Source organism: Balaenoptera physalus, assembly GCF_965194825.1.
Source record: "Balaenoptera physalus genome assembly, chromosome: 7".
Lineage (NCBI taxonomy): Eukaryota > Metazoa > Chordata > Mammalia > Artiodactyla > Balaenopteridae > Balaenoptera > Balaenoptera physalus.
In genome coordinates this window covers 7,773,513-7,796,703 of record NC_138886.1, presented here as the reverse complement: position 1 = coordinate 7,796,703, position 23,191 = coordinate 7,773,513, and the positions used below count along the sequence as shown (strand labels likewise).

The window sequence follows — 23,191 nt, the reverse complement described above, 5'->3', positions numbered from 1 at the left end:
GGGAGGGACCCTGCGGCCCTGGAATACCGGCAAGGCCCTCTGGACGGGCCTCTCCCACCTAATACAGCACACACTCGGAGGAAACACTTGGTGTGCACTGGGAGCCTGTGAGAACCCTCAGCCATGCAGGAAGGGGAACATTGGAAGGCAGGATGAAGAGCAGACAGTGGGAGAAGGGCAAGGCTTCCACGCTCCAGCCACAGGACCGTGGCACCTGCCGGGGCACCCAGGAACCCTGCCTGGACAGAGCTGATCCCTGGTGCTCCTCAGCCAGGGAGCCTAGGGCCTCTGAGCAGCCTGGCTGCAGCTGCCTACACAGACCAGCCTGCCAGGGCCTGGGGCCCCTCCTGAGATGAACCCAAGTCTCTCTGTGAGCAGGTCTGGGGTGTGGATGGCGCAAGACAGGTGGGGTCTGGGGTGTGGAGAAAAGAGGTCTATATGGGTCAAGAGGACTACGATAGGAGGGAAAATGCCCCCCCAAAGATATTCATGTCCAAATTCCTGGCATCTGCAAATGTAAGTGTAACTGTATTTGGAAAAAAAGGCTTTGCAGATGTGATTCAGTTAAAGATATTTTTCTTTATTAATACTTGAAAAAAATTTATATAGTAGTTAATGTCCTAATGCCTGATTTTTAAGGTGTATAAATTAAATGTGTTACTCTCTTCAAAAACAAACAAAACAAGCTATTCTTTCCTTGGTATGGCCCAGATTTTTTCCTTTCCTGAAGACTGACAATATCCTAATTCCTGATTCATAATACAGTAGAGTGCATTCTGTTTTCAAATTTCTAAAAGGATAAAATTATTTTTACAACTCACCAATATTTGAATAGTAGAAGACAGATGTTCTCAGCCTGATGATCAGCCTTTTCTTTCTTTCCATCTTTCCTTCCTTCTTTGCCTTTTAAATAAATTGGGATTTTTCCAGACCACCTCAATAAAGTGAATATCGCAATAAAAATTTTTTTAATCAAATAAATAAATTGGGATGTGACATGAGAGCACCTCAGATTATCCATGTGGGCCCTAAATATCATCATGAGTGTGCTCAGAAGATGAGGCAGAGGCATGAGAGCGTGTCGCATTCTAGCTAATTCCTCTTGGCAGTCTCCTCCTCCTCCTCCCCCTGTCTCCATTTCTAGGAGAATAATTATTTGTAGAAAGGCTGTGAGAAGCCACTTTATAATATTTTGGATAAGATGGTCACCAGTACAGTGTTGCCAGGTTTAGCAAATAAAAACACAGGACACCCAGTTAATAACTGCATGGGACGTACTTACACTAAAAGATTATTCATTGTTTATCCAGAATCAAAATTTAATTAAGCATCCGGTGCAACTGGTATTTCATCTGGCAACCATATGAGCAGTCCCGTCTTCCACTCAACAGATACATTCTGATTTGATTCTTTCAGTGAATGAGAGTAGTGGGGTTTTGGTTTATTTTAATCATTAGTTTGGATATCATGACTTTATTATAAAAGAAACACGGAAATTATTTACATGATGAAAGATTTCAGAACTTCAGTGGCAGCTTCACGTGATGCCATTTCAATAGTCACTTATTTTAGTCGACGTATTTTCCAAGAATGTCACCATCTCTAAATAGGAAATAATCCTTGTCGTCTAGAACTAGTTTGGTGCCTCCATATTCTGGGAGAAGAACTTTATCTCCAACTTTCACACTAACTGGTTGAATCTCTCCACCCTTTCCTTTAGAGCCTGATCCAACAGCTACTACCGTTGCTTGCAATACTTTTCCTTGTGATTTTTCTGGAAGCATAACGCCTCCTTTGGTTACAGTTTCGGCTGCACTTCTTTCAACTAATACTCAGTCAAAGAGGGGAAGAAACTTTCTAAATGCCTGTCCTGCCATGACTCTGGTTGCCATACTTCGTACTCTGTTTTGGTTTCTAGACTGTTTTTTTTATTGTTTTATTTATTTTATTTGTTTTGGCCGCGCCGCATGGCTTGTGGGATCTTAGTTCCCCGATCAGGAATCGAACCCGTGCCCCCTGCAGTGGAAGCTTGGAATCCTAAGCACTGGACCACCAGGGAATTCCCAAGAGTAGTGTTCTGATGGTCAGCGACCTGTGGTAAAGTTGAGGTTTATAGTTTATGTACTGCTAAGATTCTGTTGTCCTGGCAGGTGCAAATCCAAGTAGATATAAATTCAAGGGTCGTGAGGCCCTTGTGTGGCTCAGCATGTCCTGGCAGAGTGACCTGAAGCCGAAATCCTCCTGGGAGGAGGGCGGGGCTGCAGGGAGCCTGTGGGAAGGGACAGTGGGGGGCAGCTGTGCAAACTAGAGGCACTAGCGTACTTTTAATAGTCCAGGAGGCCTAAAAGATCCTTTAGTAACTCTTTAGGAGAGAGAAATGATGGGAAATCTGTCAGTGTATGGTTTCACTCTGTGAAAGTGGACAGAATATTTGGGATGTTTTCTTAGCCCAGTCTTTCAGGAAGGCTCTGAACAAGTGAAATCAATTTTCTTTTCAGAGAACTAAACTTTAAAAAAAACTAAACGGGGCTTCCCTGGTGGCGCAGTGGTTGAGAATCTGCCTGCTAATGCAGGGGACACGGGTTGGAGCCCTGGTCTGGGAAGATCCCACATGCTGCGGAGCGACTGGGCCCGTGAGCCACAACTACTGAGCCTGCGCGTCTGGAACCTGTGCTCCGCAACAAGAGAGGCCGCGACAGTGACAGGCCCCCGCACCGCGATGAAGAGTGGCCCCGCTTGCCGCAACTAGAGAAAGCCCTCGCACAGAAACGAAGACCCAACATAGCAATCAATCAATCAATCAATAAAATAAATCTTTAAAAAAAAAAAACAAAACAGAACTTCCATTAATTAAAAAAAAAAAAAACTAAACTTTTTTTTAAAGGTTGACCAGGAATGAAGATTATCTAGGAGATTTACAAACATGATACTTCTAAGAAGATGGGGGATTAGGAATGGATAGGAAATGTGGCAATTTAGGGACAAAAAGAGCAAGCTTAGAAGTTTAGGATTTAGGAGTCAGGGCTTGCTCTTGGGCAAGGGGATTATATGTTACATTTAATAGCACCTGCAGACTTTAAAATAGTTAGGGGTTCTCAGTAACTAAGCAGAGTCCTACCGCTAAAAGTTATCTTTTCTCTAAAGATTTTCTAAAGTTTAAAAAAAATATAGGGGGGTGGACTTCCCTGGTGGTCCAGTGGTTAAGATTCCACGCTTCCAATGCAGGGGGCGCGGGTTCCATCCCTGGTCGGGGAACTAAGATCCTACATGCCTAGTGGTGCAGCCAAAATTTTTTTTTAATTTTTTAAAATCATATTGGGAATCCAGCTGGGAGAGCGCCCTGTAGAGAAAGATCACTGGGTTAAGGGAGGTGTCAGAAGTGGGTTCAAACTCATGGGCTGAGGTTTATTGTGGTCAGTATAGCCTTTGGTCTACATTAGACTGGTGGAAAAGGAAAGAGTAGGTTTAGCATGTAACTGGTAGTGTAGAGTGTTGGGCCAGTTGAGGAGGCCCCTGTCCCTCCCGAGGGTGTCCCCACACTCCTGTGATCTCTGAGGCTGGGCTATGCCAATGAGCTACCTTTTGCTCTTCAGCTTCCTTTCACTGTACAGCCTAATGTATTTTGCTCCATGAGTGGACGCCCTAGGCTTGTCTCCCTGATCTTGATCCAGTGTCTCATCTTTGCGCCTCTCTCACAACTCCTATCAGACTTTGTTTCTAATGGAAGAGGTTCACATGATAAAGAAAAAACCAGGGAATTCCCTGGTGGTCCAGTGGTTAGGACTCGGCGCTTTCACTGCCGTGGGCCCAGGTTCAATCCCTGGTCAGGGAACTAAGAAACTGCAAGCCTCGAGGCTGGCCAAAAAAAAAAAAAGAGAGAGAAAGGAAGGAAAAAAGAAAAGAGGGAAGGAGGGAGGGAGGAAGCGAGGGAGGGAAGAAGGAAGGAAGGGAGGAAGGAAGGGAGGGAGGGAGGGAGGAAGGAGAGAGAGAGTGAGAGAGAGAAAGAAAGAAAGAAAGAAAGAAAGAAAGAAAGAAAGAAAGAAAGAAAGAAAGAAAGAAAGAAAGAAAGAAAGAAAGGAAGAGAAAGAAGAAAGAAGGAAGGAAGAAGGAAAGAAATAAAGAAAGAACAAATGAACCAGCCAGCCCCTCACATCACAATAGAGATGAAAAATGCCATCTTGGCCTGGGACTCCTCCCACTCCAGTATCCAGAACTCACCCAAGTTGACCCCCAAAATGAAAAAAGACAAGAGGACTGCCAGGGGCAAGAAAGAGAAGGGGAGGCAGCTGCAGTGCCCTGAGCATCAGAGCAGAAGGGCCACCTCCTCCTGGATGGTGGCGAACATCCGGAGGAGGAAGAGGGCAAGCATATCCACCTGGGGGACCTCTGCTTGCAGAGGACGCTGTACAACATCAATTTAGACATCGAAGGGGTAACTGTCTACCAGGTGTCTATTCTGGCGAGAGTAGGCAGCTGCCATTCCTTTTAGCAAAGGACTTTGCTGACCAGCTCCACCTCTAGAAGGGAGATTTAGGCGTTTAACAGTAGAAATGAATCACAACTGACCTCATGAGCTGCTCATTTTCCACGCAAGAAAATGAAGCATTCAAGTGGATCTTCCATGATTTTGCCCTGAATAGATTTGATTATTATAGTTGTATGTGAACTGTAATAATTATTTCTAGTTATAATTCTGTATGAGCTTCTTACTAGCACTGTGCTGTGTGTAACACAGAATCTGACGTATAATAGGCACTCAGGGATGCTACCATCGCCAATTCTTTTGTAACTGTTTTTTTTCTTTTTTTCTTTTCCTTTTTTTTTTTGGCTGTGCTGCGTGGCCTGCAGGATCTTAGATCCCCAACTGGGGATCGAACCTGTGCCCCCTGCAGTGGAAGCGTGGTGTCTTAACCACTGGACCGCCAAGGAATTCCCATAACTGTTTATTTTTAATGTAAGTAAAGGATCATTATGTTATAGGATGTCATGGCCCAGGTAGCACAGGACTAGAGTCTCCCAAAAGTCCTCCTATAGAGAGTGGCTGCAACATCCATTGCAGGTTCAAGGCTTTTAAAATACAGAATATGACTGGGAGGCAGCACCATGTTGAGGGCTGCAGCATCCAGAGGGTCCCAGGTATATATATCTCTACTCATTCAACAGCCATTTTTGAGTGCCAGCACTATGCCAGGCACTGTTACAGGGCTGTGGATAGAGCGGCTGAAAACCATATAGACAAAAATCCCCACCCTCTCGGAGTTTACCTTCTTCTGCGCAAAGACAGACGGTAAACAAGTAAAACAGCTGCGAAGAAAAGGGGATAGAGTGCTTGCTGTGTGGGGAGCAGGTGTGGCTGCAATTTAAATAGGCTGCCGGAGGGAAGGCTTCACTTAAAAAGTAATAACAGGCATAGTGCTTTTTTTTTTTTTTTTACAAATTGAAGGCTTTTGGCAACTCTGCATCAAGCAAGTCTGCAGGCATTTTCCAATAGCATTTGCTTACTTCATGTCTCTGTCATGTTTTGGTAATTTTCAAAAATATTTCAAACCCTCCACCAGCAAAAAGTTTGTGACCTCCTGAAGAGTCAGATGATGGTTAGTATCTATCTCTATATATATATATGTATATATTTTAGCAATAAAGTGTTTTTTAAATTAAAAAAAAAAAAAACAAAGGAATTCCCTGGTGGCGCAGTGGTTAAGAATCCGTCTGCCAGTGCAGGGGGACACAGGTTCGAGCCCTGGTCCGGGAAGATCCCACATGCCGAGGAGCACTAAGCCCATGCACCACAACTACTGAGCCTGCGTGCCACAACTACTGAAGCCCACGTGCCTAGAGTCCATGCTCCGCAACAAGAGAAGCCACTGCAACGAGAAGCCTGCACACCGCAGTGAAGAGTAGCCCCCGCTCACCACAACTAGAGAAAACCTGGGCGCAGCAACCAAGACCCAACGCAGCCAAATAAGTAAATAAATAAAAAGATGAGGCAGAGGGAGATTATACACAAAGGAGAAGGCGTTGTGAAGATAAGCAGAGACTGGAGTGGCAGGGCCACCAGAAGCTGGAAGAGGCAAGGAATGGTCCCTTGGAGGCTCCAGAGGGCATGCGGCCTGCTCACACCTTGATCTCGGCACAGTGAATTTCTGATTTTGGACTTCTGGCCTTTGGAATGTGTTATTTTAAGCCAACAAATGGTCGTTTGTTTGTTTGTTTGTTTTTTGGCTGTGCTGCGTGGCTTGTGGGATCTCAGTTCCCCGACCAGGGATTGAACCCAGGCTGCAGCAGTGAAAGCCCAGAATCCTAACCTCTAGGCCACCAGGGAACTCTCAATGGTCATTTGTTACAGAAATACGATGATTTGGGAAATTCTCAGCCTGTCTAGACTGAAGAAGATACTAAAACTATGAAATTCACTGTTAGGAAAGCATGCTCTGGAGAGAAGGCCCAGGGTGTGTCTAGGCAGGAGACCTCTGATGTGGGGAAGAGGTGGCCCACGGCTGGGAGACCCAGCAGTGTGGGCAGGTGGCTGAATCAGTCCCTTTGGGCTGTTGTAACAGAATACCATAAACTACATGGCTTATAAACAACAGAAAATTTTGTTTTGTTTTGTTTTTATTATTTATTTATTAACTTATTTATTTATTTATTTTTGGCCGTGTTGGGTCACATTGCTGTGCGCGGGCTTTCTCTAGTTGCAGCGAGTGGGGGCTACTCTTCATTGTGTTGCGCAGGCTTCTCACTGTGGTCGCTTCTCTTGTTGTGGAGCATGGGCTCTAGGCACGTGTACTGCAGCAGTTGTGACACGCGGGCTCAGTAGCTGTGGCACACAGGCGTAGTTGCTCTGTGGCATGTCATGTGGGATCTTCCCGGACCAGGGCTCGAACCCATGTCCCCTGCATTGGCAGGAGGATTCTTAACTACTGTGCCACCAGGGAAGTCCGCGGCTGCCTTTCTAAGCTTTGCCACAGGTAGGCTTTCTGGTAGGTGGAAAGGGCAGGAACCAGGAGATCCTCGAGTGACCCCTGGCTGACAGCTGAGCGATGGGGGTTGGAAAGCTTCTTCTGGAAACTTGAGACTCAAACCAAATCTCTGGAGGAGCAGGCACCTCACACTGAACAGTGTTTCCTTCTTCTGGGTGTTTGGACCCACAGTGGCCAAGGAGGGCCTATCTGTGGACTCCAAGAGTGCTGTCGCCGCAACTGGCCTCCTGGGGGCATCTTGTCTGTAGGCTGCTCCCAGGAGCCTAGTCGCCCCTGCCCCGGGGACCTCCTGCTCAGCCCTTCAAGCAGGGGAGAGAGGGGTGCTTTTGCCCCAAACATCCCGGGCTGGGCTGAACACTGCTCCCAAGCTTCCAGAAACAAGTCCAGGGGGTTAGAGCGGATTCCTGAGATGCAAGAACTGTCAGAGAGCATTTGACTGCCTTCCTGATTGGATTAGACCAGGAAAGAGGCGTGGGTCCTTCCATGGGAGGTCAGGCCACTGCAGTCCCTGGGGAGCTTCTCCTCTGGGGCTTGTGGAGGGGGAGAGCACCTGCCAGAACAGATTCAGAGCAGCCACAGTTCTCCTGGCTTCTTGCCACAGAGAGCCACGTGTGGATGGTTTTTAAGTTCCTGCCGCTGCTGAAGAGACCCAGAGCAGGACTTGGCAGGTCCAGCCCTGGCTTCTCCGAAGAGGGGCCTGGCCCCAAGACTCCTGTGTGGCTTGTTGCAGCCTGTGGCTTGCTGTGGCCTCACTCAGGACGTCTGCAGCTCCTAGAGAGACAGTGGGGAAAGCCGGCAGGGGTGGCGTGTAAGACCAGCCCAGGGGTCACAGTGGAAACAAAGAGAGGGGCCAAGGGGAGTCAAACAAGTACCTGGGATGCCCCACATGGTGCCACGAGTGCAGTGCAGAACTTTCTGAAGCCCTGGAGTCCAGGAACTGCTCCCAGCTCTGGGCAGTGTGAACCTGCGAGTGCCTTCCTTGGCCGGGGGCCCAGGCCCAGTGGGAGGGGGCTGGGCAAGGAACGAGGAGGCCTCCAGGGTCCTGTCCTTGGAGTCGGCCCAAGTCTAAACAGGAGGTCTACACCACGGTCCTCATCCAACCCTCCTAGTACCTAGTTCTGCAGCTTGTGCAAGGTGGGTGTGCGTGTTGAGCTGACCCTTCCCTGAAGCCCAGCTGGACTCTGAAGAGGGTGGGCAGAGCTTTTCACCTTTATCCCCAGCCCACCCTGCAGGACCCTTCCCTTCCTAAGGCAGACAGCAGCAAGTACCCTCGGCTGATCCCCTGCCGCCCAGCTCCACACAGCCCCAAACCCACCTCTTGTTGGCTGGGATTGGCCTGACCTCTACTCCAGCCAAGGCCAGGACCATCCTTGGACCCCCACGAGGTATGGCTGGGACACGGCACACTGCTGAGACTCAAATCCCTGGACAGGCCTCATCCCCTTCACTCCTCTCTTGGCTCCTGGACCAGGCCAATCTCCAGGGCTGGGCCAGGAGAGAAGGCAGAAGGCAGCCAGGTGAGGAAGGGGTGATGAGATGGCTGTCACCAGGTGTGTCAGCTGAGGCCAAGACCACACGGAGATAAGGACAGAGAGATAGACAAGGCCAGTGGGTCTGAGACAGGCCTGGAGCCAGCACAGAGAGAATGGGCCCTGTGTGGGTGTGATCAGAAACTCAGAGGTGACTTCCTGTAGAGACCCCCCCATGTGTGCACCAGCTGCATGGCCTCGCAGGATCTGCCCGCAGCGCTCTCTACAGACGGGGAGACTGACGGAGTGTGTGTGTGGGGTGGACAGAGATTTGCAAGCACCCGGAGGCATCAGGGCTCCAACAGGGGCCCCTGAGCTGGGCAGCTGGACCGTCTCCCCTCCTGCACCTGGCCCTGGTTTTCACATGCTGCAGACCCGGCCCAAACGCCCCTCCCCAATTCATACCAGGGGAGCACTGGCCACCCTGACTTTATTTTATTTTATTTTTATTTTATCTTACTATTTAATTTATTTTATTTTATTTTAATTTTATTATTTTATTTTATTTTATATTATTTTTGGCCACACTGAGCGGCTTGCGGGATCTTACTTCCCAGACCAGGAATCGAACCTGGGCCCACAGCAGTGAAAGTGCCAAGTCTTAACCACTGGACCGCCAGGGAATTCCCTCACCCTGACTTTTTATTTTTTTTGAGATCGCTCAATGTGAGCAAAAATGTGAACAGGTCTTCATATTTATTGCTCATCAACATCAATGGGAAATCTTAAAACACGGAAGAGAACAGGCCACTCCTCCTTCTATCTCATTCAGTTAGTGTTTTTCTTAGGACCCATTCCTTTTTGTTTTTCAGAGTAACTCTGATTTTTTTTTTTTTTTTGGCTGCATTGGGTCTTTGTTGCTGTGCACAGGCTTTCTCTAGTTGCAGCGAGCAGGGGCTACTCTTTGTTGCCGTGCACGGGTTTCTCATTGCGGTGGCTTCTCTTGTTGCGGAGCACAGGATCTAGACGCGTCGGCTTCAGTAGTTGTGGTACGTGGGCTCAGTAGTTGTGGCTTGCGGGCTCTAGAGTGCAGGCTCAGTAGTTGTGGCGCACGGGCTTAGTTGCTCCGCAGCATGTGGGATCTTCCCGGACCAGGGCTCGAACCCGTGTCCCCTGCCTTGGTAGGCGGATTCTTAACCACTGTGCCACCAGGGAAGTCCCAACCCTGACTTTTAGAATCTAGAATATTCCCTGCAGTGGCTCCTTGGTGATCCAGGGTACTGTCCCTCTCTTACTTAAAATTCTTTGAGCCTCCATCCATGAGTTTCCCCGACGTCTAGGAGTCACCACAGACTCGAGGGTACCTTTTAAGGTCAAAGAGAATAGCAGGGGTAGAGGCCCTGGGGCTGCGAGCAGGGATGAAAGGGGTGGGGTGGAGGTGGCCACAGGCGCCTGCAGAGGGCACAGCCTTCGGTGGCAACATCCCCGAAGAGGCTTTGCTCATCTCTACTTCCTGTGCTTTCATCACCCGGACAGGCCGGCAGGGCAGGGCCTGAGAGGGCAGAGGTCCTGTGGGGGCCTGCCTCTCTGCCTCAGTAAGATGTGTCCTACCCACCAGCTCAGGACCCCTCCAAAGCCCCTCCCCTCAGGGCTCGGCACCCCAGAGCCTAGGCTGGGGAAGCTGATTCCCAAGCAGCAGGCAGGCAGAGCCAGTGAGGTCCCTGTCAGTCTCATGCGAGGCCAGCGGATCCTCCGTTCAGCCGCAGATCAGGCATCCAGACAGCCTTGGCCCTCGTGGTAAGCTATCTGGGAGACACTGCCCAGGTCCTGGGACCCACCATTGCCTCCCAAGGACGGCCAGGCTCCCAGTGAGGAAACTGCATCCCTCCAAGTACAAAGCTGGGATCAGCCATGGCAGGGACACTTCTGGGGTCCCAGGCCCAGGGCACTGGGCTCCAAGGCTGTGGCCAGAGACAGCAGATGGTCTCAAGGACCTCTCAAAGACAAGGCCAAGTCCCTGCATTCCCTGTGCCCCAAAGCACTTGGTGTCCAGAGCAGCTGGGTGGATAGCCCACCTTCAGGCCCCAGCCCCCAGCGCCCCTCACCCGGCACAGATGCATGCCCCGCGCTGCCCCCCACCAGCATGGCGCTGGGACCGCAACACCTGCTCTCTGCTTTGCCAAGTCTCCACGCGTGGGGCTCTAGTGCCCAGCTTGGGGTCTCATCCCCTGGGCCCACAGCAGGGACCAAGTCCTTTAGGGGTTGGCTAAGGTCTGAGGCATGGAACAGGGGAGGGGCCGACTCAAGGAAGTAGCTCTTCCTTCAGCCTCTGGCCTGGTGTGCGGCCCCTGGGAGGGCCAGGATCTGGGCTCCGAGAGCTCAGGGCACACACCACACTCCATTCTTCCTGGTCAGAAATGTTCACTCTCAGCTGCCCCACCCTTCCCTGTCCCTTCTGAGAACCAGGCCACAGCACATAGGCTGCCGGGGTGAGCAATTGTCTGTGCTCCTCGGATGTGGGAAGGGGGTCTCACCGCACATACCCACCCTGGGCTGGGGCTGCGCAGGGGCTCCTGAAAGTCAGAGATGACAGCTTGTCCTGATCGGGGACCACCGACCATTTACAGAGCCAACCAGAATGAAGGGAAGGGGCACAGAGAGAGTGGAGGGAGCCCTTGTGCCTGCCAGACGTGCAGAGCTCTGGGCAATGTCCCCTCCCCACCTTCTGTCCCTGGTCTTCTGCCAGGGGCATTCTGCCCCGGTCTTGCACAATCCTGACCAGCGGGGAAAGGGGCAGAAACCTTGCCAGGTGTTTCAGCAGGAGTGCTGGCAATTGCCTCACCCTTCCTGGATTTGGCAAAATATGAATCACTCCGCCCTGGGATGGGCCATGAGTCAGGTGGACCATAAATAGGGTTGCCTAGGCAGCCTCCTCACTCACCTCCTCCTTCAGCTGCTGTAGGGAGCGCCAGCCTCCTCAGCCCTGAAACCATGCCCCTAGGTCTCCTGTGGCTGGGCCTCAGCCTGCTGGGGGCCCTGCACACCCAAGCCCGGGATTCCACCCCCAACCTGATCCCGGCCCCACCTCTGTTCAGGGTCCCGCTGCAGCCCAACTTCCAGGCTGACCAGGTAAGGGCCCTGGAGGGAGAGCTGCAGGGGGTGCCCAGGGAAGAGTGCGAGCAGAGGGGAAGAGAGGTGAAGGGTCCTAGCAAACATGTAAAGGCAGGACACCCAGGCTTCAGCTTAGCCTGCCCTGGGTCCCCCGATGGAAGCCACGCTCCATTGTCCCACACCGACCCCGACCTTGCTGGCAAGAGGATCACCTGGGCAGACCTTCCCAGGTCCAGTCTCTCTCCCATGATTGCTGTAGTCCATGCGTGGTGGGAACATCTTCAGTCCCTCTGCATGAGGAGGAAACTGAGGCACAGGGAGGCCAGCTGGCCACCCTGCCCAGGGTCGCCCCCTCCCTGCCATCCTCAGGGCTCCCTCCTGGCCTGGCTGCCTCCAGCTCCCACTGGCTTCATCAGTGCAGGAACTGAATGCCCAGTCCCAGGCTCTGCTGCTTAGTTACAGGGGCTCCTGGTTCAGGGCCTGCAGGGACAGAGCAGTGGGGGCGGGGGGGCCCTAGGGTCGTTTGTGGGCTCTGCCTATTACAGCCCCCTGTAGTTCCAGGGGAAGTGGTACATCGTAGGCTTGGCAGGGAATGCACTTAAGAAGGAAGAACAAGGCCAGTTTAAGATGTACGCCACCACCTACGAGCTGAAAGAAGATCGCAGCTACAATGTCACCTCCACCCTGCTCAGGTGAGAGCTGCCACCTCCTTGGGGAAAGTGGGGGGGACCTGAGGGGCTGCTTGAGGGTCTAGCAGCAGACTGATGTCACAGTCAAGGGCTGACCGAAGGTGACAGACAGCCACTATCCCTCTGCTCAGCACTGGATTCAGATACTTGTTCATTTCTTCCTTCATTACATCAGCATTTATTGGTCACTTCAGAGCAGACACACAGAGAGTGCTGGGGATGGACACAGTCATCAGAAAACAAGACAGAGAGAGCAGGGGTGTCCTGGATGGGGAGGAGGGTCCCTGAATCCAGCCTGGAACCCCGCCCCCCAGGGTTTCATCAAGGGCTTACAGGGAGGTAGCCTCTGGAACTGGGCCTTGAACGAGCCACCCTGCCTCAGAAGGAGTCATGAGGCATCCACGGCAGGGGCTGGTGACTCTTCAGTCAGAGAGAAACACTCCTTCAGGAAGCAGCCATCGTACAGCTGCCCTGAGCAGCAGCTGATGAGTGGCTTGGCAGGGGGGCAGCCCTCACACTGCCAGGGGCCTCAGGCACCAGCACAGAAGCGATCTGGTGAGGAGTGGGTCTGAACAGGGTCCCTCTGGGGGTGGTGGAGAGAGAAATGGTAGAGTGCCAAGGATCGCCCAGCCCCTGTGAGTTTCTGGCTCTGGCACCCAGGGGGATTGAGGCTGGAGCATCTGTGGAGCAAGAAGCAGAAGAAGGATGGGTTTGGGGAGATCAGCTCTGGAATACCAGGAGACAGGGTGGGACTCAGGTCAGGGTTGGCCCAGGAGCTAGAGGAGTCCTTGGCAGGGAGCAGACTGGAAGCTTGGAGGGTGAATCCCCCAGGAGAGGCTACAGACAGGGAAGCAGCAGAGGGTAGATAGGAGCAGGGGCTAAATGCCTGGGGTTGGGGGTAGGGGGACAGTGTGTAGGGAAGGCCACCGAGGGGAGACAGCCCTGAAGAGGAAAGGACAGTGGGTGCTGGAGGGAGGGTCTGAGCAGGGTCAGATGTCCCAGGGCAGACCAGGCAGGGACAGACAGGGGTAGGCTCAGAGGGGAAGACCCAGGCCCATCTCGGCTGGGTGGGGTAGGGACCGCCTGCTGTGGTGGGGTTGGACTGTCTTGGGCTGGGCCAGGCCAGGGGCATCAGAATCCCACCCCCTCCAGCTACAGCCCTGGCGCCCACCTCATCCAGCCCAAGGAGTCCAAGCCTGTGTCCCCTCCGGTCTCACTCACCCATCTCTCTCTCCCACAGGGATGAGCGCTGTGACCACTGGATCAGAACTTTTGTCCCAAGTTCCCAGCCCGGCCAGTTCACCCTGGGCAATATTAAGGGTGAGTCCTGAATGAGGTGGGCCCTGGGGTTGGGCTTCTGGGGGGGGGGCAGGGTCCTCCAGGAAGGGGTGCAGACCTCCCTGCCCCTCCACACAGATGCTGTTCTGTGGGAGAAGCCCCTGCAGATGGGCCGGGGAGAAAGGAACGGCTCCCTCCTCCCAGCCTGGGCAGGCTGACCCCTCGCCGTCCTCCCCACAGGCTTCCCCGGGGTGCAGAGCTATACCGTGCGAGTGGCGACTACCGACTACAACCAGTTTGCCATAGTGTACTTCAAGAAGGTTTACAAGAACCAGGAGTACTTCAAGACCACCCTTTACGGTGGGTCTTCCCCACCACCTCGGGGACCCGGCGCCTGGTCGCACTGTCGGGGGAGAGGGGAGAGGCCCCCCCCAGCCCCCCCCAGATCCTCTCCAGTGTCAGTTCCCAGGCCCTGTGGGTGGCCAGGGAGGGAGGTCCTTCTGCAGACCCTCCATGAGGAAGGGATCAGAGGCCTTGTTCACGCATTCAACGATATTTATGGAGTACTTGCCGGCCACTCACTGGCCATCTGGCCACAGGGAGGACCAAGGAGCTGACCCCTCAACTAAAGGAGAACTTCATCCACTTCGCCAAATCCCTGGGCCTCACCGATGAGTACATCCTCTTCCCTGTCCCAGTCGGTAATGGCCAGCTGGGGAGAGGAAAGGGGGGATGTGGGACTATCCAGGCCTGATGCTGCCCCACCAGGGAACGGGGGGGAGGAGGGGCTCGGTCCTCTACTCCAGTCACTGGAGCCCCTGGGAACCACTTTGGGTTCAGGAAGACCCTGCCCCACCCAAGGGCCCGTGGGGCACCCAGGGATCTGGGCCCCAAGTGTTCCTCCCTGACAGATGAGAATTTCAGGCCCGGGTCCAAATTTCCCCAGTTTCCCTGCCCCAGGCCACTTCCCCTACACCCCAGGCCCTACCATCCTAGACCACTTCCTCCTCACACCCCTTGTCCGGGGCCACTTTCCCCCTCGCCTTGAGGCCTGCTCACCACTGACTTGAAAAGTGCCCTTGTCTTCAGGTGGCCTGGACTGGGCAGGGGGCTCCAGCTAGGCCACTCAGGGAGCCACTGGCTCCCCAAAGCTGAAGGGCTGCCAGGGTCAGCAGGTAAACAGGCAGGAGGCCTGGGTGCCCGAGCAGATGTGTGGCTGGGCCTCACCTGCCTCCTCTGGAGAACGGGAGTCCCCCAGGTCTGCTCGTCCTCAGGACCTTCTCCCAATCCCCTGCCCCAGCCCCCCAGCCCTGAAGGGAACCCCCAGATATGCCTTTGCTGGGCAAGGCTGGGGCCTGGGGTGCCCAGGGGCAGTGCAGGGGTCCCAGTGGGCAGGGGTCATACACACACACACCTGCCCATTCTGACAGACTCTCTCCCCCACAGACCAGTGCATCGATGACCAGTGAGGGTGCAGTGAGTATGGCTGGGGAGGGGGCTGATGGGAGCCAGGGTGCACGCCTGCCTTTGCCCCCCCCGCCCAGGACTGCTGTTGTCTCTACTTCCCCGTCTCCCTCTCAGGTGCCCCCTGTCTCTCTGCTCCCATCGCCCTCCTGTCAGCCTTTGCCCGGCTTGGTGCCCAGCTGTCCCCACCAGCCCAGACACCAGTGACAGGAGAGAGTCCAGAGACCCTTCTCATGGCACTGCCCACCAGCTGCTCTCCGGAGCCCCACCTTGCCTGCTAAATAAACACATGCCCCGGTCCCCAATCTGTGCTCCTTGACCCCTGGGCCGCCTGGGAGGAGGACAGGCAAAGGGTGGGCTCACATTAGCATCACTCCTGGACCCCCTTGTGGTCCTCAGCAAGTGATGGCGGCCACAGAACCCATGGCCAGCTTTGGCTGGACACTTCCTAGCTCTCCACCCACCCCCACCCCACCCCCAGGCCTGTCCCTGCCTTCGAGGGATGCCTGGTCCAACAGAAACACTGATGGGGCCACACCTCATTCCCACACTCCATCACCTGCAGTAGGGGCCACAGCAGAGGCCCAGCCAGGGCCGGGGAGCTGGATGGGGGCTGCGAGGGCTGAGGTGTTGTCACCCCCAACTCACCAGGACTCCTGTGGATGCTGGAAGACAGCAGCCAGGGCAGGAGGGGTGCACAGTGGGTGGGGCAGAGGCATGCCCAGCTTGAGGGTCGCCAGGGGTGGTCCCCTGCCCCTATGTCAACCGCCCCGCCCAGCCCCCTGTCGGCCCAGGGCTCACTCTCTTGCTCCCACTGGTGGGTGGCAGCGTCCACGCTGACCCCATTCAGCATCTCGTCCTCACCCACGCCTCGCCTCTACGATGACCTCCAGGCCACCAGGGCCAGAGCCGGGGGTGGCAGGGAGGGGAATACGCTACCAGGAGTTCAGATTCCAGGAGACTCGAGGGCTCCAGACCTGTACCCACCGCTTGGCTGGGCCCAACAAGCCCTTGTTCACCCACAGGCCGCAGCTGGAGCCCCTCCCTGTCTGCACCACACACAGGAACCCCCTCCCTGGCCTCTTCTTCCGTTGCAAGGTCAGAGGTCAGAGAGGGTGGGGTTCTGAAGAAACCCAGGCTTCTCCACCCACAAACTTGCACACCTACCCGTTCACCCTTGGCTGGGGGAAGGGGAGATACTGGAGCTGTGATAATCCTGGATAATCTCTCTATCTCAAAGTCTCAACGTAATCATGTCTGCAAAGGCCCCTTTCCCAAATAAGGTACCATTCACTGGTTCCAAGAACTAGGACCCAGATCTCTTTGGGGACTGTTATTCAGCCTTCCACACTGGGCTTGCAGAGGGAGTGATGGCAGGGCTCGTGAGATGAGGAGTGAGAGGTGAACAGGGACGCCAGAGGCAGGGTAGCACCAAAGCACACCCCCGCCCCCCACCAGGGCCGGCTGGGGTAGTGGCTGTTTTGTCCGGTGGGCTGCTATGTGGACCTTGACCACAGGAGTGGGGTGGGCAGAGTCCAGGTTCGCTTTGGCTCCTGGGGGTAGAGAAGGGGCCAGGCAGGCAGGGGCCTCACCACCCGTGCCACACAGCTCTCCATCCTCCCACCCGCACTCAGCCACTTGGGGGATGAGGCTTTGGCCGGGCTCTCCCCTCCTCTCCTCCCGCCTGCCTCCCTCTGCCCACACCGCTAGCCACAGACCCTGGGCACACGCTCAGGCCCAGGAGAAAGGCCACTCCTTGAATGTTATGGTGGGGTCCTGCTGGGGGCTGTGCAGCGTCCTGCAGACCCTGCCCAGTTCTCCGTGGAGTCTGGCTTTCAACAGGACAAGCTAAGTGACTCCCCTGCCTGGTCCCCACAATGGGACGGGCACCGCGGGGTCGGGGAGGGGGTACTCTCTGAGGCTGCATTGTCTCCTTGGGAAAGAGAGGAGCTGAGCGGGGTCAACACTTGGCAGAGGTGTGAGCAGGGCTGAGAAAGAAGGAGGGCTGGGCACCCGCCTTTGGCTGATCAGTGAGAGGCCCTCCCTGAGACCCTGGCATTTCACTAACTAAGACAGAAGAGCCCTGTGTCCTCTGATGGAAGCAGAAACACCTGTGTCTGTGTAGCACACAAGTGCGCAGAGACATGGCAGAAACACAGGTCACATATGTGGACATGCTGACACAATCCAAACACGTTTATCCCTACAAGCATAGGACACCCAAAGAAAAGCACAGGCACATGTTTTCTCCCAGTTATGAAATCACACCTGAGATCACAGGACCCCACAGACAAGGGGAGAAACACAAAGACTCCCAGGCACACAGGGACGGGCAACAGACCCTCAGAGAGACATACAGGTTCTCAGAAACATGCCGAGGCACGTACAGATACACACCACACAGACATAGCAGTTGGATGCGAGCGCTCATGCGTGCAACCTGCATGGGGGTGCCTGATGCACGTGTCCACCCATCAGAGCCCCCGGCTACCCCCAGGCGCACTCCCATCACCCTCCCGAAGCCAAAGACTCATCCCTCTCCAGGAATGGCCCAGGTGCTGTCTGCCACTTGTTCCATCCATGGGCCTAGTACCTTTTTGTTTTTGGCAGAAAATTTCAACTTTATTTGGCCAATGTGTCCAGTTCCAGGTAGTGGGAAGAATTAATAGAAATATTGTGGTAGCCCCAGGTGGTGGGAAGTAAGTGGATGCCTGGCTGGAGGAGGGCAGCTAGGGGGATGGGAGGAAGGGTACCCACCCATTATAGTCAAGGAGGGTCAGCTGACCTGGGTGAGGGGTTTTCACTGCAATTCTTCCTGCACTGGTTCAGCGTGGGCCTCGCCTCCACTCAACCTGCTTCAAGGAGAAGGCGGGGCTGCCGTTATCCAGATGTCAGTGGTGGCTCACGTTCCTCAGTGAAACGGTAAGGCAGCTCCTGGGACAGAGAGGATCCCTTCCCATTGTCACCATCGGGGAACATAGCTCCGTCTGACCGCCACCCAGGGATGGCCTGCTCTCAGGAACTACCAGTGTGAGACCAGCACCAGGCTGCAGCAGCCACGTGGCCTCCTAGCAGCTAGAGCTACAGGAGTCCCGGTAAGTGAGCCCCTCTCCCGTGGATATGGGCCTCACTCAGCTGTATCCCTGGCCAAGATCACACCTCTGGTTCCAGCTCAGGAGCGACACTTTCCGGCTACGTAACTTTGGGCAGGGCCCCCTTTCCCAGCTGGTAAAAAGGGTGGGGTATGATGGCAGCTGGGCCGGCTATCCCGAAGCCTTCCTTGACTGACAGCCACAAGCTGCACTCTGCTGACGGTGACTCTCAAGTAGGCTGTGAACGGATATCCTCCCTACACATTGGGGGGCTTAGAAACAACTCGTCTCAGATTTCGCCCATGCAGAGGCGCCGGCTAGCTTACCCGCAGGTCCCCAGCAGCAGGATGGGGCAGAGTGGGGGGGGGGGGGTCCCAGGCTGCCCTGCCCTTGTGCCGGATTGCTCGACCTGAGGGCCGAGCCCCAGCCGCCTAAGATTCTCATGGGGTAACCCTTGGTGGTCCAACCCGGCCGCCGGGAGAGGGGCGGGCCCGGGGACCGGCGGAAGTGGGCGGAGCTCGACTGTGAGGCAGGGTGTGGGCGGAGTCTTGCGGAGGGGCGGGGGAGGGGTTCCGGCGGCGGGGCGGGGCGGAGCTCTGGCCGCCGGGCTCCGCCTTGGGGGCGGGGTCCCAGCCTACGGGGCGCGTTCCGCCGCGGGGTTCCGCCCTTCCGGCCCCGAGTTCCATCCACCGCCTCCCCCTTCCGCCCCGTGCCGGCGACCGTCGCCGCGTTCCGTCGTCGCTCTGCCCTTGCGGCGCCCGAGCCCGCAATGTCGGGCCCCAACGGGGACCTGGGCATGCCGGTGGAGGCGGGCGCGGAAGGCGAGGACGACGGCTTCGGGGAAGCAGGTGACCCAGGGGGGCTGCTGAAACGACTTTGCTTTCTCCGGGGTGCCCTCCTGGGAAGGGGAGTCGGGGCCGGGATAGGGACCGGGAAGGAACCGCAGAGCCCTCCCATTCCCCCGCCCCAGGGTGGTTCCGGAGCAGCAAGCGCCCTCCGGGGGTTTGGGACGAGCACCTGCGAGCGGGCCCCTGGAAACCGCAGCCTTCGAGAACTGTGGGCGATAGGCCCCGTTTTACAGATGGGGAAACTGAGGCCGCTTCAGGGTCACTCGCCCTTTGGGATTGGGATTTGTTCTAGACACTTCTTTCAGCCCCTGTGGAGCTAGAGACTCCTAAGGGGCCGGGGCCGGGAGTGGACCGTCTTGGCTTGGCAGGAGGGGCTATCTGGGTGGGCGTGCCGCCCTGCTGAGTCAGCAACCCCAGGCACCTTTGCTGGTGTGGCCTGGAGCCCTGGCGAATGTGACTTGCTTACAAAGCAGCCTGTTGCCTACACAGCACTGCAGGGGGTGGGGGTAGGGGGGGAAGGAGAGAGAACCATCAGCTCCCTTCTCCCCTTCTGGAGCCTCAGTTTCCCCATCTGTAAAATAAGAATAATGGTTAGTGTCTCCCGCATTGAGATGTATCAGGATTAAATGAGAAAGTGAATGGAAAATAGTAGGCTCCAAGCATGCAAGTGTTCTGTAAGTGGTTATTATTCCCTTTAGTGTAATAAAGATTAGTTTATTAACTTAGAGGGCAGGACTTAGTAAATGTGGGGTAAGTATGGAGTCTGATTTTGGTTTTGTTTTGGGTAACAGCTTTATTGAGCTATAATTCACACACTGTACAATTTACCCATTTAAACTGTACGATTCAGTGGGTTTTAGGGTATTCACAGAGTTGTGCAACCATCACTACAATAGTTTTAGAACACTTCATCACTCAAGGTCTGCATTTAATAAAGAGGTAGAGTAAGTGGGGTAAGTGGTGGGCTGCCCGGTTTGCCTGGGGCACTGCTGGTGAACAGCGGCCAGGTGTGGTAATCACGCTGGCAGCTGTGCTGGGGGCATCTGGAAGGGCCTCCCAAGAGTCACACTGAGTGGAAGTTGGCAGATTCACAGGACTTAGGGCATTGGGGAGGAGGGTGTCCCCGATGGAAGGCAAAGACTTGGAACCGGGAGGTACCCATGACACTTGACGCAGACAAAGCCTAGCCCCAGTAGCAGAGAGAGCCGCCTCCCCCATCCTTCTCCCCACTTGTGTCTCTTGACCGGAATGTGAAATGTTGATAATCGCGACCATCTACTAAGTGCTTGCTGTGGCCAGACTCTGAGTTCTTCATATATGTATTTGAATCTTCACAATAACCCAGTTCTTGTTCCCTTTTTCCAGAAAGGCATAGTAACTTGCTGGGATGGGGCAGAGCTGGGACTGAAACCCAAGTGCCCCTGCTCCCCAAGTCTGAATCTTGGCTCTGCCACCAACCAGCTGGAGGACCCTAGGCAGGTCTCTTCCTTCTTGGGCCTCGGTTTCCCCATTTGTACCACAAGGGAGTTGGACTCCAGGATCCAGCAGAGGCTTTCCAGGACTCTGTTCTCTGTGAGTTAGGACAACTCTGGGCAATGGGTACCCTTCCCCCAAAATGCAGACACATTTGCACCCTTATCCCAGACACTCTCCTCTAGCCCTGGTTGTTTCCATACACCGCCAGCCGCTTCCCCTTTGTCCCAAGCTGACAGCTGAGTGTATCTGAGTCATGGGCTGGCTCAGAACTGGGTCCCGCAGTGGGCACAGGCCCAGACCTTGGGTCCTAGGGGACACTGTGTGGCTGAGAGAGGCAGGTCAGGAGTGTCTGTGGAGGAGGGAGTGATGGTTTCTGGTGGAGACCAGGGAAGGATTCTTGGAAGAGGAGGCATTTGGAGCTGGTCCTTGAGCGGCTGAGGCATTCTGGGTGGCAGGGACAGTTGAGGAAAGGCAGAAAGGCTGGAAAGTCAGGCTTCATTCATTCATCCATTCATTCATTCAACAGATGCTTACTGTGTGACACTGAGGGCACTGGGGAAACAGCAGTGAACACAAGACCATTCCACCTCTCACACAGCTCTCACTATAGTCTGGTGGGGGGGGAGACTAGCACACAGTCACAGCAGCCGAGCCGGAGGTGGGGGCCGTGGAGGTGTGAGAGGGCAAGGGGATCACGAATAGAGGCCCGATCAGGCTGGGGCATGGAAGGGCTCCCTGTGGCAACATCCACGCTGGCACTTGAAGGATGAGTGGGGCTCATCCAGGAGGAGAGGAGGGAAGGAAGACAGAAGGAGGACACAGCACGTTCCAGGCAGAGACCACAGCATGTTCAAGGGGCCTGAGGTGGGCAAAGGCAGGTGTGAGAGAGGAAAGGAAAAGGCAGGGGAGGTGGGGCTAGAGAAGGGAGCAGGGCCTTGGAGTCTGCTAGGAGCTAGGGCAGGGGGAGCCAGAAAGGGCTGGAGAGTAGGGCCTGCCTGGGGACAGAGGCCTTGATTGCCTGGCTCAGGAGCATGGGCTCTGGCCTCTAGGCAGCTGATGCAGGAAGTAGAGAGGAGACCTGGCACCTGGCAGGAATTCCCAGGCAGGACACTGTCTGGCTAACCTCCCTGTGACCAACCTAACCCTAGAAAAAGCTGGTACACTAAGGTATTTCTCCAAAGCCTTTCCTCTTTTGATATCCACCCATTTTCCAGTTGGTGACAGTGAGGCTCAGGAAGGAGTAGGGACTTGCCCAAAGCTCTTTAGAGGCAGGCTGGGGGACAGTGGCGGGGGCGGGGGTGGGGGTGGGGTGTGCCTGTAATCCCTGAGGAGATACGGGACCTTGACTCTCTTTCCCCTTCCTCCCAGAATATGCTGCCATCAACTCCATGTTGGACCAGATCAACTCCTGTCTGGACCACCTGGAGGAGAAGAATGACCACCTCCACGCCCGCCTCCAGGAGCTGCTTGAATCCAACCGGCAGACGCGCCTTGAGTTCCAGCAGCAGCTCGGGGAGGCCCCCAGCGATGCCAGCCCCTAGGCTCTGGGAGCCCCCGGCCAGGCTCTGGCCTGAGCACTCACCACCTGGCTTAGATACCTTCTCAAGGGCTGGCCTACAGATATTCCAGTGGGGGTGGGGTGGTGTCTGCTGGCCTAGGCCACTCTTCTGGTACTTCCCTTGGCGTACCTAGGCCCGCCCCACCTCCCGGCATCCCCTCCTCAGGGCTTCCTCCCCACTGCTGGCCAGGTGTGGGCCAGCGACCTACCCACCTTGCCTGCCTGCCCAACTCCTGGACGCTCCCCACGCTGCCCAGGCCTTGAGCATCCACATTAAACTGGTCTCCAACACCACTGCGCCTCCTCTCTCCTCTGTATCCCGGGATGAGGACCCCAGTGGCCACCAGAGGTAAACAGGGCAGTGGAGGCGTCCCAGGCATAGATCACACACCGGCTCATAGGCCTGGTGGTGGGGCTGGGCTTCTTGGCCTTCTTGTATTTCTGGACACAGAGGTGCAGGTGAGGTCAGGGCTTCCTCCCCACCGGGTGTGCTCCTGGCCAGCGGCTGCTTCCCCAGCGCAGCTGAGACAGCATCAGCCATGCTGTGTGACCCTGTATGATGTGCTCAGCTTCTCTGGGTTCTAGGGCCTTTCACTAAGACAACCAACACCAAGACATGCTGTGCAATATGTACAAAATAGATAACTAAAAAGAACCTGCTGTATAAAAAAAATAAAATGCAAAAAAAAAAAGACATGCTTTGCAACCTTGGGTTTCACCCTCTTTCTCTTGGCCTCAGTCTCTCCAGCTGGCCAATAATAGGGCTGGTCTGGTTATCTTGTCTCTAAGGGTCTTTCCAAATGGGGAAGTGGAACTAAAGAGCCAGCTCAGCCTGGGCCCCATTCACTAATGATTTATCATAAGGTCTCCTGACAAGAAGGGTGGGGTCCCCGCTAATGAACATGAACTTGGAACCAGAGGGCCTGAGCAGCGAGGGCCCCCGCTCCTGCACTTCAACTTCCGTAGGGTCCAGCTGGGAGAGGCCAGGACAGGGGTCCAGAGTTCAGGCTCGGGGTCAAATCCTGGCCACTCACCAGATATATGACCTTCAGCAGGCGCTTGACCTTGCTAGGCCTCAGTTTCTTCATCTGGGATAATGTGGGGATATTTTGGGGATAACAAGAAGACCTACCTCCTAGGGACATTGTGAAGATTAAATGAGATCTTACTTGAAGGTAGTACTTTCCTAGCCTGGGTACATTATTAAGAGAGAAACTTGGACTTCC

General features: G+C 54.9%; 2 protein-coding genes and 1 long non-coding RNA gene across 4 annotated transcripts; 2 read left to right on the top strand and 1 right to left on the bottom strand.

The window, feature by feature from the left end:
- Positions 1–5,747: 5,747 nt before the first annotated feature.
- On the bottom strand, positions 5,748–18,605 carry LOC309664802. 2 transcript variants are annotated; one of them, XR_014266052.1, is made up of 5 exons: positions 18,410–18,605; positions 17,749–17,925; positions 8,296–8,465; positions 7,853–8,045; positions 5,748–7,751 (listed from the first exon to the last, which is right to left on the bottom strand). It is a non-coding gene; the product is annotated as an uncharacterized lncRNA (long non-coding RNA). The 2 variants fall into 2 exon arrangements; XR_014266053.1 differs by lacking the exon at positions 7,853–8,045.
- LCN2 (lipocalin 2) lies at positions 11,374–15,291 on the top strand. Its single transcript, XM_082470600.1, has 7 exons — positions 11,374–11,578; positions 12,116–12,252; positions 13,490–13,569; positions 13,768–13,887; positions 14,127–14,228; positions 14,974–15,003; positions 15,109–15,291. Exons 1-6 carry the CDS (start codon positions 11,441–11,443, stop codon positions 14,994–14,996), a joined length of 600 nt encoding a protein of 199 aa, XP_082326726.1. The 5' UTR covers positions 11,374–11,440; the 3' UTR covers positions 14,997–15,003; positions 15,109–15,291.
- Positions 18,606–18,745: 140 nt separating the features above from the next.
- BBLN (bublin coiled coil protein) lies at positions 18,746–22,259 on the top strand. The gene is made up of 2 exons (XM_082470195.1): positions 18,746–18,931; positions 21,776–22,259. The coding sequence occupies exons 1-2, from the start codon at positions 18,853–18,855 to the stop codon at positions 21,946–21,948; spliced, it is 252 nt and encodes an 83-aa protein (XP_082326321.1). The 5' UTR covers positions 18,746–18,852; the 3' UTR covers positions 21,949–22,259.
- Positions 22,260–23,191: the final 932 nt, after the last annotated feature.